Source organism: Gossypium hirsutum, chromosome A07, assembly GCF_007990345.1.
Source record: "Gossypium hirsutum isolate 1008001.06 chromosome A07, Gossypium_hirsutum_v2.1, whole genome shotgun sequence".
Lineage (NCBI taxonomy): Eukaryota > Viridiplantae > Streptophyta > Magnoliopsida > Malvales > Malvaceae > Gossypium > Gossypium hirsutum.
Genome location: NC_053430.1, coordinates 16,382,336 through 16,397,916, shown reverse-complemented (window position 1 = coordinate 16,397,916; position 15,581 = coordinate 16,382,336). Strand labels below are relative to the sequence as shown.

The 15,581-nt window shown below is 31.1% G+C and overlaps 2 protein-coding genes and 1 long non-coding RNA gene across 8 annotated transcripts; 2 read left to right on the top strand and 1 right to left on the bottom strand.

The window, feature by feature from the left end:
- Positions 1 to 1,400: 1,400 nt before the first annotated feature.
- Positions 1,401 to 3,402, top strand: LOC107932934 (3-ketoacyl-CoA synthase 12). The gene has a single exon (XM_041117662.1). It carries the CDS (start codon positions 1,676 to 1,678, stop codon positions 3,074 to 3,076), a length of 1,401 nt encoding a protein of 466 aa, XP_040973596.1. The 5' UTR covers positions 1,401 to 1,675; the 3' UTR covers positions 3,077 to 3,402.
- Positions 3,403 to 5,290: 1,888 nt separating this feature from the next.
- Positions 5,291 to 13,840, bottom strand: LOC107932919 (ribosome biogenesis protein WDR12 homolog). Of its 5 annotated transcripts, none has more exons than XM_041117658.1 (6): positions 13,628 to 13,840; positions 7,375 to 7,481; positions 6,346 to 6,489; positions 6,047 to 6,143; positions 5,765 to 5,911; positions 5,291 to 5,683 (listed from the first exon to the last, which is right to left on the bottom strand). In XM_041117658.1, exons 2-6 carry the CDS (start codon positions 7,375 to 7,377, stop codon positions 5,478 to 5,480), a joined length of 597 nt encoding a protein of 198 aa, XP_040973592.1. In that variant the 5' UTR covers positions 7,378 to 7,481; positions 13,628 to 13,840; the 3' UTR covers positions 5,291 to 5,477. The 5 variants fall into 5 exon arrangements, with proteins under 5 accessions (XP_040973592.1, XP_040973591.1, XP_040973594.1 ...); XM_041117657.1 differs by lacking the exon at positions 13,628 to 13,840 and adding an exon at positions 8,102 to 8,190; XM_041117660.1 differs by lacking the exon at positions 13,628 to 13,840 and adding an exon at positions 7,622 to 7,724.
- Positions 8,301 to 11,117, top strand: LOC121232170 (uncharacterized). Of its 2 annotated transcripts, XR_005930401.1 has the most exons (3): positions 8,301 to 8,415; positions 9,127 to 9,200; positions 10,784 to 11,117. It is a non-coding gene; the product is annotated as an uncharacterized lncRNA (long non-coding RNA). The 2 variants fall into 2 exon arrangements; XR_005930400.1 differs by having other exon boundaries at positions 9,127 to 11,117.
- Positions 13,841 to 15,581: the final 1,741 nt, after the last annotated feature.

The following is a 15,581-nucleotide window of genomic DNA, read 5'->3' as shown; positions in this document are numbered from 1 at the left end:
ATCTATTATTAAGTGAAATAAAAATTATAAATTTTAGTTAAAATTTTATTTCCATAAAATATTTAAATTTTACATAAAAATCTATTAATATTATTTTTAAATAAAAATAATCTTTAATAAATTGAATTATATCAATAATTTTATGAAATATATAATCTAAATCTCACTAATTAATAAAGTTTGTAAAAAAAAATCACACATTAATATTTTAAATTAAATGCTACTATAAGTGTCCAACAATCGTCTCTCAATAATTAGGGATGGCAATGGGGCTGGATGAGGGTGTATATTACTTAATTCATTATCGCTCCACAGTTGACACGCTCTACTCTACCACTTGCTTCGCTCGCTATGGATATATAATCCTGAAAACCATTATCATCTCCATGGATGTTGGAAGCATCCATCCCCACCCCACCTTACTCTACTTCAATTTAATTTTTACTACTTATCTTTAATTTTTTTTAATCTTTTTAAAGTTAAGTAATTATTTAAATATAATTCTTCAAAAAAATATTTAAACATAAAATATATGATTTTTTCTATATTACGTTATTACATTTTTTCCCATTTAATACTTTATATATACAGTGATAAAATGGTAATTTATATAGTGGAGCAGGTCCATCCAAGGTAAGCAATTACCATAACCGTTCCATACCCACTATCTAAAAGAAAAAAATCCACCCAGCCCCACATTCACTTTTCAAACAAAAAGAATCCAAATGGAGTGGATCAGTTTGGAATCTATTTGCCAGTTTGGGCTTTGTCATCCCTAATCTATAATTACCAAAAGATTGAGAGAGAGTCAGATTAATACAATATTCTCGACCATTTCTTTCATGCCTGTTTTAAGATTCATGTTCGGGGTTAGTGACTAATTCTAATAACAATATTGTTTCTAAAATTTGAATTTCCGTTACTTCTTAAGTGTACAATGTATCTTACCATACCCAACGGTAATTGATTTTAGTAATTCATATCAAATATGTAACAAGTCTTAATGACCGTGGAAAACCTACCATTCCAACAAGAGCTGATGTTCTTCTCAAATTTAATGATATTTTACTAAATTATCAACCTCTCTTTTCCATTGATTCAATGCTGAACTCTTTTGTTATTTTTACTGCACTTCCCGATAAATCTTTGGTCGTAATTCCATAGATTAATTACTTTGAGTGCTGGTATAATATTGCAGAAAATTTTCTATATATGTCCATTTGTAGCTGCCACCCTCAGCCTTCTTAAATGTGGATAGCATTATTGGGTAAGCTGCTAACCGTGAACTATAATGGCGTCTCTAATAGCATTCCGTGAAATTAACGAAAGAAAATCAATTAGAAAATTGCACTGTTAGTCTATGGAGTTTTTAAGTCATTAAAGAAACGTTGACGAGGGCTTGCAATTTGACCCCCCCTCCCCCATTCAGCTCTTTGGTCTTGTTCTCTGACATGCAAAGCTTTGTTCAAGTTTTGTAATATAGATCGATTGGAAATTATACACAAATTCAGTTGGTGGGGAGTTGAGTGATGTGATGGCAATGTGCTTTTAAGCAAATTCACATGTCCAACTCATTGGCTCTCTTCTCCTTTATAAGGCTTTCATCTCATCTCCCCCATCTCAACCCACAAACAACTCCTCTCCTTCTTTGTTCTTTTTTTTTTTAATTCCTTTGATGGAGTTGTTTTCTTTCTTACTCTTGCTTCCAATCTTACTTGTTCTCTTAAAAATTTGGAAGTGGGTTAACGACAAGAGAGACCAAGAATGTTACATTTTAGACTACCAATGTTACAAACCAGCCGATGATAGAATGGTCGGGACTGAGTTCTGTGGGGAGGTGATAAAAAGGAACAAGAACCTTGGACTCAACGAGTACAAGTTCCTGCTGAAAGCCATTGTCAGCTCCGGCATTGGTGAGAAAACCTACGCCCCAAGAATCATGTTCTCCGGCAGAGAAGAGACCCCAACATTGGCCGATGGAATCCTGGAAATGGAAGAGTTTTTTCAAGACAGCATAGGGAAGCTGTTGTCGAGGGCAGGTGTTTCCCCTCATGAAATCGATCTCCTCGTTGTCAACGTCTCCATGATAACAGCACCACCTTGTTTGTCTTCTAGGATCATAAACCACTACAAGATGAGGCAAGACATCAAGTGTTTCAACTTAACGGGAATGGGGTGTAGTGCGAGTTTGATTTCTCTTGATATTGTTCGGAACGTGTTCAAATCATACAAGAACAAGTATGCTTTGTTAGTAACATCAGAGTCTTTGAGTCCAAATTGGTATGCAGGCAATGATAGATCTATGATTCTTGCCAACTGTTTGTTCCGTTCGGGTGGGTGTGCCATTCTTTTGACAAACAACAAGTCCTTGAAGCATCAAGCAATGTTCAAGTTGAAATGCTTGGTGAGGACACATCATGGAGCCAGAGACGAGTCGTACAATTGTTGCATCCAAAGGGAAGATGAGATAGGAAGGGTGGGATTTTATCTAGGGAAAAACCTCCCTAAAGCTGCCACCCGTTCTTTTGTTGACAATTTGAGGGTGATAACCCCCAAGATCCTGCCTGTTACCGAACTAGTTCGGTTCATGGTAGTGTCACTGGTTAAGAAATGGAACCGCCGTGGTTCAACCAAGGGAACCGCGACTCAGGGACCTATTAAAGCTGGGGTTAACTTCAAGAGTGGGGTGGACCATTTCTGCATCCACACAGGAGGGAAAGCAGTGATTGATGGGATAGGGTTCAGCCTTGATCTCACTGAATATGACCTTGAACCCGCAAGGATGACCCTGCATCGATTTGGGAACACATCAGCAAGCAGTCTTTGGTATGTTTTAGCCTATATGGAAGCGAAAAAGAGGTTGAAGAAAGGGGACAAAGTGTTGATGATAAGCTTTGGGGCTGGTTTTAAGTGCAACAGTTGTTTGTGGGAGATTGTGAGGGATTTAGAGGATGGAAATGTTTGGAAAGATGAAATTCAGAATTACCCACCAAAAACATTGGCTAATCCATACATGGAGAAGTATGGGTGGATCCAGGATGAAGATCCAAGCAACTTCAAAATCCCAGAAGACTAAACTCCACCAAGGTAAAATAAAAAAAAAAAAAAAGACATCATCAACAACATAAAAACAAAATAGGATTAATTTGAGTGCCATTTTTTTCTCCCTTAATCCCTTTAATTACATTCACTGTCTTTGATTATTAAATTAAGTTTCTTTTATACTATCAAGTTCTTAGATTGTTAAATCCCATGGTGGATTCATAACCAATAAGGTGGGCAGCTTCTAATGATTTGAAAAGTTTGCCATATCCTATATTGGAGCTTGGGGTTTTCTTTTTTTAGTTGTTACGTTTTTACTTTTGGATTTCGAGAGAAATAGAAAAGAATTTGGCTTATAGTTTATAAAAATAATATTTATATAAATATTAATGCAATTAGGATCGATTATGTTACAAAGATGGAGGGTTTCTACTTTATATAAAACAAACTTATTTATTATTTAAAGAAATTGCATTAAACATAAAATTAAGGCTAAATTAGGAAAGTTATGCATTAATTATATTGTCTAATATTAGCGAATTGACATTTCATTCTTTTTTTCCTAGCGAGAAAAAGACTTGTGTCTTGAAAGTCTCCCATACACATGCTGAAGCCTTTCTTTTTAATATGTTTGATCCCTAAACATTTAAGATCATCCATCAGAGAAGAGGGTCCACTATGGATGATAACACTAAATAAGTATAACACCAGATTTACTGGACTATTATTATAATTAATTCATCTCACTATATGCCTCATAAAATAGAAAGTAAAAAAAAAATCGTGATATTAATTATTATCACTTGATCATATGTAAACCGAAATCTCGTACGAAATGTGAGAGGACTTGGGTAAAAATATAGGCTCAAAAAATGGGTTTGGACAAAAAAAAGGCCCCCAAGCCTCGGGTAAGGCAATTTTGGCCCGAACCCAGCCCTAATTTACTAAAGGACAAAAAAAATCTATTTTTTTAAAAAAATATTATTTTCTTGTTGTTTTCTCCCTATTTTGCTACTATTTTACTATTATGTTGCTACTATTTTGTTGCTATTAGTGTATATTATATAAACCTTATTTTATTATTAATTTTGTTATTATTTTAAAGATATTTGTTAACTTTTTTATTATTTTAGAGACATTTGCTTATTAATTTGCATCTATCTTAGTGTTATTTAAGTATACATATTTTTTTAAAATTTATTTTCAATTTTTTGGGAAATATTTATTTTGATTTTTTAGTATTTTTGATGTATTTTATATATTTTAAAATTATATAAAAATAATATAAAAATTAATATGGGCGGGCCGGGTCAGGCTTGGGCAAAATTTTAGGCCCATTTTCGGGCCGAGCTCGGGCCTAGCAAACGAGCCTAAATTTTTAGTTGAGCTCGGCCCAGCTCAGCCCATGCACACCTCTAACACTACAGCAAAATAGGTTTTTAGCGGCGTTTTTTAGGCCTATAGCGGCACTGCTAAAACTATTTGCGGTGCTTGTAAAACACCACTATAGAACATGACCTTTAGCGGCTTTTTTTCACAAACGCCGCTATAGAACATGACCTTTAGTGGCACTTTTTCTAGAGACGCCGCTAAAGAACATGACCTTTAATGGCGCTTTTCATACAAACGCCGCTATAGAACAGACCTTTAGTGGCACTTTTTCCACAAACGCCACTATAGAACAGACCTTTAGCAGCGCTTTTCTCACAAACGTCGCTAAAGAACATGACCTTTAAAAAAATATTTTAATTAAATAATATTTATTTCTATATACTTTTAAGGATAAATAAAAAATATTAATTAAATTAAATTTTCTATTAAAATTTTAACTTTAAAACTAAATATAAAAATTAATGAATTAAATTTAGAATTTAAAATAATAAATTAATAACAAAATTAAAATCCAAAAGTTAGAACTCAAGTTATCTTAAATATTAAAATAAAAATAAAAATAAAAATTTAGAATCAAAACTAAAATAAATAATAAAATTTAGATTAAATATAAAGATATCAATAAAATAAGATATTATAATGAAGTTACTTAAATGAAATAAGGATTTAAATCATAACCATGTAAAATATAAGATTTGAATATCCATTCCCATGTGAAATATCAACATTGAATATTTAAATTGATTAAACTGCTAATGAATATTCTCTTTTCTAAGTCAAAATTACAATTCGTTTTTTTCTTCTTTCAACTCAAATAAAAATAAAATGTTGAAAACAAAACAATTAAATAAAAAAATAAAATAATAAGTTGACACGAGATTATTATTAAGTATATGCAAATATGCAAGTAGATGATTACAAAATTGGGTGTAGTTTGATCAACTAATTAGTTGATCCTAGTGCAGGTTCTATCTATAATTTGCTTAACTAACATACAAACATAAGGTACTCTAATACTTTTTTGCACATAAAATATCTGAAACTCACACCTGAATTCGAATCCAAAGCACATACGGTGTCAACTTCACGTTGATCAATACCATTCTTATTTGCTGCTGCAATACCTCCCACAAGCATTCGTAGAGGTAGGAGCCAGTCATTGTGTGCCTTCTGCAAATTGTTCTTGGACCGCAATCTAGTGTGGTTGGTTTTTCTTGTTCCATTTGCCACCAGTCAAAACATAAAAGAGCTATTGCCACACAAAAAGTAATCATCAAAATGATATTCAAAAAAACAATATACAGTTAAATTGTGAGAATGTAGAGAATACAAAACGATATCGCAGTTCTTAGTTCCCACAACATTACTTTCCTATCATAAGATGAAGAAAGTAAATGAAGAGGAGACATATTGTGCCACTTGCAAGCTGAAATCCAAGAACTATGTGAAGAGAACTGAAACATAGGTGCCGATGTTCCTTAAAAAATAGAAAAAAAGTTTCAAGTGAGATGGAGTTTCAGTGGTTTCATGTGTCTACACATGCAACAAGTAGGAGAAAAAGAAGCGAAAAGAAAAAAATATAATATCATACATGAAATTATGAACGACAGACCTAGTTTACGAGGATCCCATATTCTAAGAACTGGATCAGAACCACCAGCTGCGATGAGAGCCAATCCTTCACCTCCTATATCAATGCAGTTGAGGGCCTTGCCACAGAATTGTACATGAAAACAAAAGAGGGATCGGGTCAGGGAAGTAAAGTAATTGAAAGCAACCTAAGAAATAATATCCTTTTACCCTTTTTTCTCAGATGAACAAAAATGGTACATCTAAACATAGAACACAAGTGCATGCAAATGAAACAAAAAATGGATATAGAAGGAGAAAAAAAGAGACAAATAGACATACTATATCAGACAAATCTTTGCCTGTTTCGACATCCCATTTTTTGACAGAGTGATCCCATGATGCCAAATAAATTGTATCATGCTGAGGCCAAACCACAGAGGAGATGCACTGTGTATGGCCCACAAGTGTAGAGACAGCCTCTCCCTGCACAAAACATGAAGGATGTAAAAGAAAAGCCAATGCTTATAAATAAATGCCCAAGATTCTTTAGAATAAAATTGTTATGTCATAAATGCTTAATATTGATGACTAAAATGTTATAGATGGCTCCTTTTAATAATCATTTAATTATTCTTTCATTAAAGAAGTACTTCATGAAGTGGAAGGATATGAAACGGAGTCATAAAGCCCAAAGACCCTAAAGAAAATGGAACAATTGGAGGAACAGGTACAAATACCATCAGCTACAAATACCAACAAGCACTAAATTAGGAAGAAAAAAAAGAATCTTGGTTTAGGGTTTGTAAACTTATACCTAATCCTAGAAAAAGTTGCTTGCAAAGATTCAAAGATACTAACGGATACGACTTCTTGGCAAAAGGAAGCAAAAGAGAAGACATAGGTGCCTTGAACAAAGACAGAACCTTCATAAATAAGTATGTTCATATTTTTTGTCCCTTATATTTAATCTCAAAATTCATTTGTTTTAAAATTTTATTTTTATATTTAATTATTAAATTGTTATTTTGCCACTCAAATTTATCCAATTCTATGTTAAGAAAGAATCTGGAATGAATCCAATTTTCCCTATCTTTGATTCCTTATCTATATTTAAGGTTTGCAAACACAAGTAGAGAACCGATGCCTTGGCTGTCTAACAACATGAACTTGGAAACATGTATTTTAAAAATTATATAAAAGCAAATAAAAAGAACCACCAAGCAGTAGAGAATTGAACATCAACACTTAAAAGCTTCTAGACAGGCAGCACCAAAGATATAATAAGCCGAGATATTTAATTCATTGTGAAATGGGTATTAGTATAACGATAACTACTTCCATAAGCAAAATAAATGACTAACTACTTACCATCTTTCAATGTTTGTACATAGTTGAAGTCAGGCGATTCTGTCAGAAGTTCAGCTTTCACACGTGGTTCAACATAAATGTTTAATTTTTTCTTTTCTTTCAACCATCTGGATGAAAGGTTTAGAGTGAGATTAAAAAAATATGCAATAGAAGAAAATTTCTTTTGCCCTTTTAAGGAATATTTACATGCAACATTGTAAAGACAATATACAATATAAAGTCAAAGAAGAAAATTTAATTATATTACCTTTTGTGGTGAAAATACATTATTCAAATCCCCATCCCCCACCCAAATGAAATTTTAACTTGGTCCTCTTAAAAGAGTTTCTTTTTATTGGCTACTGAAAAAAAGACAAAAGTTTAGCATAAGTGACAAGTTTTGTAATTTATTAATATTTTTAGAATTAATAATTACAGTTAAATTAAGAATTTACCTTTTTTTTAATTAGTCAAATAATTTCTTTCTATACTAATAAATATTGTTCAAAGAATTTTCAATGTTAATTGTCTAAGAAACTTCTTTTTAATTTTTCTTCATCATCTTTTAGTTTGTTTTTTCAATAAATCTTCATAATTTTTTCTTGAATTTTTAAAAGAACTTTGTAATTTTATCAGGGCCTTTATGTACACATAAAGTAGATTGAAATTTGTTTATCTTTTACTAGTTAAAGAAGTATATAGTATAATTTTGTTTCATTTTGAGTATAATATATATTTTTACACTTACATCATGTTTGGTTGGATGGAATTGCTATTCCATTCCTGCCTTATTCCGCGCGCTATAGTGATTCATATGTTTGGTTCACCGTTTAGATGATTCTGCAGCTTAGCTATTATAGCCACATTCCTTCACGTCCTGTAATAGGTATTCAGCACTGAGTGCTCTGAATTGCTATTCAACACACACGCCGAATACATTTTCAGATTTTGGGACCAAAATAGCCTGCTTTCTTCTCCCAAAAATCTGCTCCAGATTTCTTCCAACCTTTTTCCCCAAATCAAGCATCCATCCATCCGCCTTTCATCTTTATCTCCTCAAAGGTACGTTTTCTTTTTTTACTTCAAGCTCCGATTCTATTTCTCCTTCCTCATAACTGCTCCAGATTTCTTGTCTGCATTTCAAAGTTGAGACCTTTGTTTAGTTTTCTTTTGGGCTGTAGCATGTCAAATTCTCTTTTCTTTTGTTCCTGAATTAGGATTTTTGTGTAAGGCGGCTAGGGTTTTCATCCAAATTATCTTCTGGGTACTTTTTACTATTCGCTAAGCATTGAGCATTCATTATCTTCATTTTCAATTTTTTCATTTTGGATTCTTTTTTATACTAGTAAGTTTTTGTTGTTTAGTATTTTTATTACACATACCGATCTCATTTTTTTTCTTTTTTAATCGGATTGTTATATTCATTGAATTCAATCTGGTTTTATTATTTTTGTCAAGAAAAATAAGTTTTGGATTTTGATACAATTTTTGGATTACTTCAATAATTTGATTGTTATCCATTTGAGATTTTGTTGTCTTGCATCTTTGTTAGGTTTAATTGATAGCACTGATCCAATACGCTTTGGCAGTTGATTTTTGGTAGATTAATTGAAAGTTAATAGTCTTGGGATAGAGTTGGATTCAATTATATAGATTCTGCTCCTATGAGTTCTTGAACTTAAGCCTATAGCATGTCTTCGTTAGTTTTGTTATATACATATTTTTTTGTATTTCCAATTCATGACTAGTCAAAGCTTGTTATTTGTTTGACAGGAAAGTATTGCGAAAGAATTTCAGATCCCTTGGAAGAAGGTTGCAAGCTTCGCCCCATTGCTAGTAGAGGGCAGGTATTATTTCAATTTCGTTGTTTTGTTTTAGGTGCTTTAAAGATTGTATTTTTGATTTCTTTGTTTCTCAGATTCTTAATTTTGTCGTTTTTGTCTATGTAAATGTGTTAGTTTCTTCTGATAGTTTTGTGTTATCTTCAACTCCAAGCAGATTTCATCAATTGAATCGCTCTTCATAATCATCTCTATTTATTTGAGTTTGACTGTTTCTTTAGAAAGGATGAATAAATTAGTAATAGTTGAGGATTCTGGGCTTTGATTAATTTATTTATTTCTACTCTATTGATGAGAAGTTGTTTATCCATTTATGGGGTTCTGATTTCTAATGTGTAAAATATAAAAAAGTGAAAACTTTTTGCTCAGTTTAACAATAAGAAAAAAAGGGTATTCTTTGTTTTCTTAGGGATAATGTGAATAAGAGCTGTAAGACGCCTTAGGTATTCTTTGTTTTCTTAGGGATAATCTGAAACTAATGTTAGGATTAGGATAAGGATTATAGGTAACCAACTTCGAAGAATATGCCTAAAAAAGGTCTGAATTTCGAAGGTTTCGAAAGCTATTTAAGCTAAGCTTTAACTACACCTATTAGATGAACATATTCCTCTGCTCTTTCTGGTTCATCTTAATATAAAGACTTGCCTCAACAATTCTATACAATTTTGCTTGTTGGGGGATGTCATTTTCTATGGAAGTATATCAGATTGTGAGGTGAGACATCTTCAATTCTGCAGCCTCATGTAATTCTTATACGATCATCAGATTTAGATGGCAAATTTGACTGAGTATCCAATGTATTGATTGTCAATTTAGGAATGATTTTAATATGGCATATAGGGGTTGGCTGTATAATATGCACAATGCAGTTTATTTGATACACTTTTGTGATGGTAACTAGCTCCTTAAATCCAAATTTGGTGGTGTTTAAAGCCCTAATCACAAAAACAAGACATGGTTGAGGCCTGTGGGTTACGCACACCACTACCTTTTTAATTCCTTGCTTCTGAATTTTTTATGTGTGTGAGTGTTTGTAGGATACGGATACATGAACGATGTATATATTGGAATTTTTTTGGATATTTCTGGCAATAAAAAACAAAAAAAGAATCTTTTAGGACAGTGTCTAGGTTACTTAGCTTATGACAAATAGCTAAAAATTGCAGGAAAGTATATTTATTTGTTAGCAAACCTACTGCCTGGTTTAGTGCTGGCTTTATTCCCTTACTAGAAGTTTGTTGCCAAGAAAAGAATAGTATCCTGTCTTTCAGGTTTTGCCGTAAAAAGTTGTTTTAATAGGTTCCTATTCTACTGTGGGGACATTGATGGAGAATTTAAGTTTATCTCAGTAAACGGGTGAAATAGACTTGGTAAAACCTGCACAAAAATAAATGGATTTTCTCACAATAGAAGGAAATATAAATAAATAAATAACGTGCATTGCAAATGACTGTATGTAGTAAACTTCTGTCTGACCGACCTTTTGTCTCACTGACAAAACCAACATTTATATACTCTTCATATCTCATCTACCAAAAGTGTTATTCTAATGTTTGTATTTGTATTGTATGGTTGGTTTCCATGAATAGTTATTGTTTGAGACACAGTAGAACTGCAGTCATGAGACGGTAAAGGATCATGCTTGGTTAGGTTATTGGAGGAAATACGTTTTGAGGGAAAGCTTTATTCCAAGCAGAAAGGAATGTGTAAATCATATGTAAGAACATGATATGCTTAACATGATTATGTACAGATTATTGTGGGAATTGCAGTCTCTATGTTCTATATCCGCAATCACAGATGAAATGAGTATTTGATCCTCATCATCTGCAGAGCACTGTTGTATATAGATTGTAGGGTAGTTGCCAACTTGTAAAGTGATTCGACATTTTAATAGAAAGTGTGCAGTAGATTAATTTTGAATATAGTGATTTTACGTTTTTAATTTTAATTTATTAAATATAAACCAACCATTGTTCAACTTGTTGAATATAATTGAAATATATTTACTTATTTTGATAATTCAAATATTATAATATCTATAATACTAATTAAGTGCGAATTAATCTACAATTATAGTTCTTTCCTTATCGAGCAAAGGGAATAATTAAAAGCATAGTGAAAGTGCGATTCAACATAGAAAAGAAGTGTAATTCGACTTGACAAGGGGGATATATAATCTTGCAAAATTCTAGATCATCCAACGCAAATGCTCATTTTCTTTAGTTTACTTTCTGCTGTGCGATTGGAATGGGTCAGAAGATTTCTTGCTGACCATTAAAAATCATGGTTGTGTTGATATTTTGGTAACTTTTTGTGTTTGTAATATTTGGATGGTATAATGACATGATAGAATGTCATTACAATGATGTAACTTTTCGATGTTGTAAAATTTTAAAACATATGGATCATGATATATAAACTAATGAAATCATGTAACTTTTTGTTAATATATGAATATTATGCTTGGATGTGAAATATAATTCTCAAGTTATTTATTATTTTTTTAACAATGAGTTATTTATTACTTCTAATATTTAATTTTTTTATTGTAGAATAATTAAATTAATTGTTTCAGTAATGATATTTTAACACATTAAATATGTATTGCAGTTTAAAAATAATAAAGTAGATTATAAATATTTTTATCGTATTATATATTTTGATTTTTTAATTCATATAATAATAATTATATTAAGAATGTTATTAAATTATATTTAATAATAATTGTGTTAAAATATGGTTAAACTATTTTTTATTTTTATTAAATTATTTTCAATAATAATCTTATTAAAATTTAATAACAATAAAAATAATCATCTACCTTAAAAAAAATTCTGCTAAGGGTATTCTGGTCATTTTAGTTTTTTTTCTTATGCTATTACAATATCATTCCATTCAACCAAACATAAGAATACTATTACAGTTCTATTCTATTCCATTCAACCAAACAGTTGAATTACTTATTACAGCTCTTTTCCATTATAGCTCTATTTCATTATAGCTCTATTCAATTACAGCTCTATTCAATTACAGCCCTATTCCACTACAGCCAACTAAACGTACTGTTAGTGTTTTAATTCAATCCTCAAAACATAAATCCTAGCTTTGCCCTGTATGCAACCTTAAAGAAAAATGGTTCACAATAAAGCTATATCTAATTAAGGAGGTTTGTTCATAAGTTCTTGTTGGATATGGAAGTGAGAGTCTGAATAAATTTATTTCTCGAATAATAATGATAGAAATTTAAGCAAGTATCCTATAACTTACAACAAATATTTCAAAGAAACTAAAACTGTTTTAGCTTTAAAAGTAGTAAATCCCTCTAAGACCACATCAACATTCAACAATGGCTCTTAAATCATAAGATACAGCATCACATAAATAAGAAAGAAAGGTCCCAGCGATAAACCATAGGACATGGATGAATCATACAGATGAGGCATGGAGAAGAGGAATGAAGTAGTGCATTAAAAGGCATTTATATTATGACCAAAAAGCAGGAGCAAGTTCTTTGTTTTTTTTCCCCTGGTATAATTAGCCTTAAAGCAAGTGAAACACATTAAAATATGCATGATTTTGTATGTCTCAAAGAGTTTTGCGGAGATTGGCAAAGGCAAAAAGACTTAAAGCGATTTGCATGAAACTTGCACTCAGAATTTCACAATGTAAAGGTAATTATCATTCTCAATATTTGCACCTGACCATTTGTGCACAAAAAATTTGAACAGAAACTGAATTTGATTTTGTCAAAATCAGCACAGTCTACAGGTCAGATTCTCACTTTAGAGAACTTTGGAAAGAAAAAGGGTTTACTAGATGACAGATAGGAGGCACATAATAAACAAACAATATCCAAACTAAATTTTAAGGGAAGATACTAAAGGGAAAAAAAAGGGCAGATATTAGTGTGTTGCTTATAAATTTGCAGCAAAAAAAGCTCCCTAACTGGATAGATGAAGGAATACTTGTTTACTGTTGTGTTCTACTGTCGTAATATTCCCATTTTCAAAAGAGACAATGTCATGTTTGTGCTGATCACCATTCTCACCCTTGCACCACCATGAAAGTTTAAATGATGCCTGTCGTACCAAACATAGTTTTGAATTATGCGGTCTGAGCGTTTATGCTAAAAATGATTTCACATTGGTGAATTGGATAATCTCTCCTCCTTAGACTTGAAATTATGCATTTGCTTACCCATGGGAAGCAATATGAAAAAGCTGAACCCTAAAATATACAAAACATTAAGGGAAAGCCTAGATAATGTTGTTGTCCAAACCAAACAAATAACATAACAAACATCCAGAAAGAGGAAAGATTTAAGAAAAAGATAAAACAAAGGACAGATGCCAAGTGAACAAGGAAATAGAAAAGGTATACTAAGCTAGAAGGTTGTTGGTTCAAAATAAAAGGATAATAACAAACCAGACCTTTCTCATCATCTTACTTCAATCTACATTGGAACTCGAGTCTAATCCTGTGTCACGAAGAACCTCATGAGAGCAAATCCCATGCTTCATACAGCATTTATGAACATTTATTAAATGATTTTCTATGTCATGGAAAAAAGAGTAATGAGAAAAGGTTGGGGAAAAAAAGCAGAGGAAAAAAGGTTGGGCGACAAATTTTGGGAGAAATTTAGGGATTTCATATGAGGAAAAAGGGGAAATGAATAAGGTTCATCAAGTTTATTAGTTGGGTAAAAAAGGAGGGGAGCAAAACGACGACGTTTTGCCTAAAAGAAATCAACCTTTGCGGCTTTTATCCACTAGCGCTGCTAAATCCCTACATATTGTGGCGTTTAACCAAAAAATGCCACTAAAAAACCTACAAAAAGGCGCCGTTTTGATTAAAACAAAATAACATTTTGCGGCGTTTTTCACCTAGCACCGCTAAAGCCCGACCTATTGCGGCGTTTTAACAAAAAAGCCACTAAAAAATCAAATAAAACGGCGTCATTTTGATTAAAACAGAATAACTTTTTACGTGTTTTTCACTAGCACCGCTAAAGCCCACATATTGCGGTGTTTCACCAAAAACGTCACTAAGAAATCCAATAGAATGGCGCCGTTTTTATTAAAACAAAATGATTTTTGCTAAATATTTAAAGAATATTTTTATTAAAAAATTATTTTGTCTGCTAAAAATTATTAGTTAAGTGATTTTATAAAACATTTATTATTACTATTTTTTGTAAATTGGGTTTTTATAAAAAAAAACCAAGTACTCTCAAAATAAATATCGTATATTTTAATAAGAAAACAAATGATTAAATGGCTGTAATTAATTATTAAGTTAGAATTATCCAATGTAAGCAATCAATCCCTCACATATCAATTTTCTATTAAAGATTGAGCCGTTAATCATGATTTTATATTATTCTTTGCCAATCTAATCTCCATTTTATTAGAGATATTTCTTCCTAACTAAAATATAACTATTTTGCTAGATGCTCGATGTGGAATGTTTTAGTTTTTGTATTTCATTTTTATTTGTTATAATTTGGTCCTATCCAAAACAGATAGTTACCTATCAATATTAATCTGTTACTTTTTTATTTATTTATCAATTTTTTTTAAAATCTAATATTTAAATATATCAAATGATTTAGATTAAATATTTTTAAGTATAAGAGCATTAATTGATTGTATAAAATTTCATCATTTAACAAATTTGATCATAATTTTAATATATTAAAGTAATATTATCTCTTTTACAATTATATAATAAATTATTTAATATATAAATTTAAAAACACTAATTAATCTAAACCCTAAACTCCTAACCCTTATCCCCTAACCTGTAAATCATAAAGCATAACCCTTAAACCTTTAACCCCAAACCCCAAACCCCTAAACCTTAAACCCCAACACTTAAACCATAAACCATAATCCATAATCCATAATCCATAAACCTTAAAATAGTAACTCCTAAACCTTAAATCCTAAACTATATACCCTAAACCATAAACCTTAAACTATAACCCTAAACCATAAACCCTAAACTATAATGATAATCAATTCAATATTTAAAAATTAATACTATCCCTTTTACGATTATATAAGAAATTATTTAATATATAAATTAAAAAACAATCAGTCATATACCCAAAAAAATTAAAATTATTTTAAATAATAATATTTTGATTTTTTTCATTTTTAACAAATATTTTTCTGTGTTTTTACTTTCAAATTTTTTTTACGTGTCATTATTTTTTTCTGAAGAATTTAAATATTCAATTAAAAATAAATTGTATTTTAATTAATATAAATAAACCAGTTAAATAATAAATAGATAAATAACATGTTTTTTGCGGCGTTTTTGATAAAGTGCCGCTAAAACTCAATCTATAGCGGTGTTTTTCAAAAAGTGTCACTAATGCCA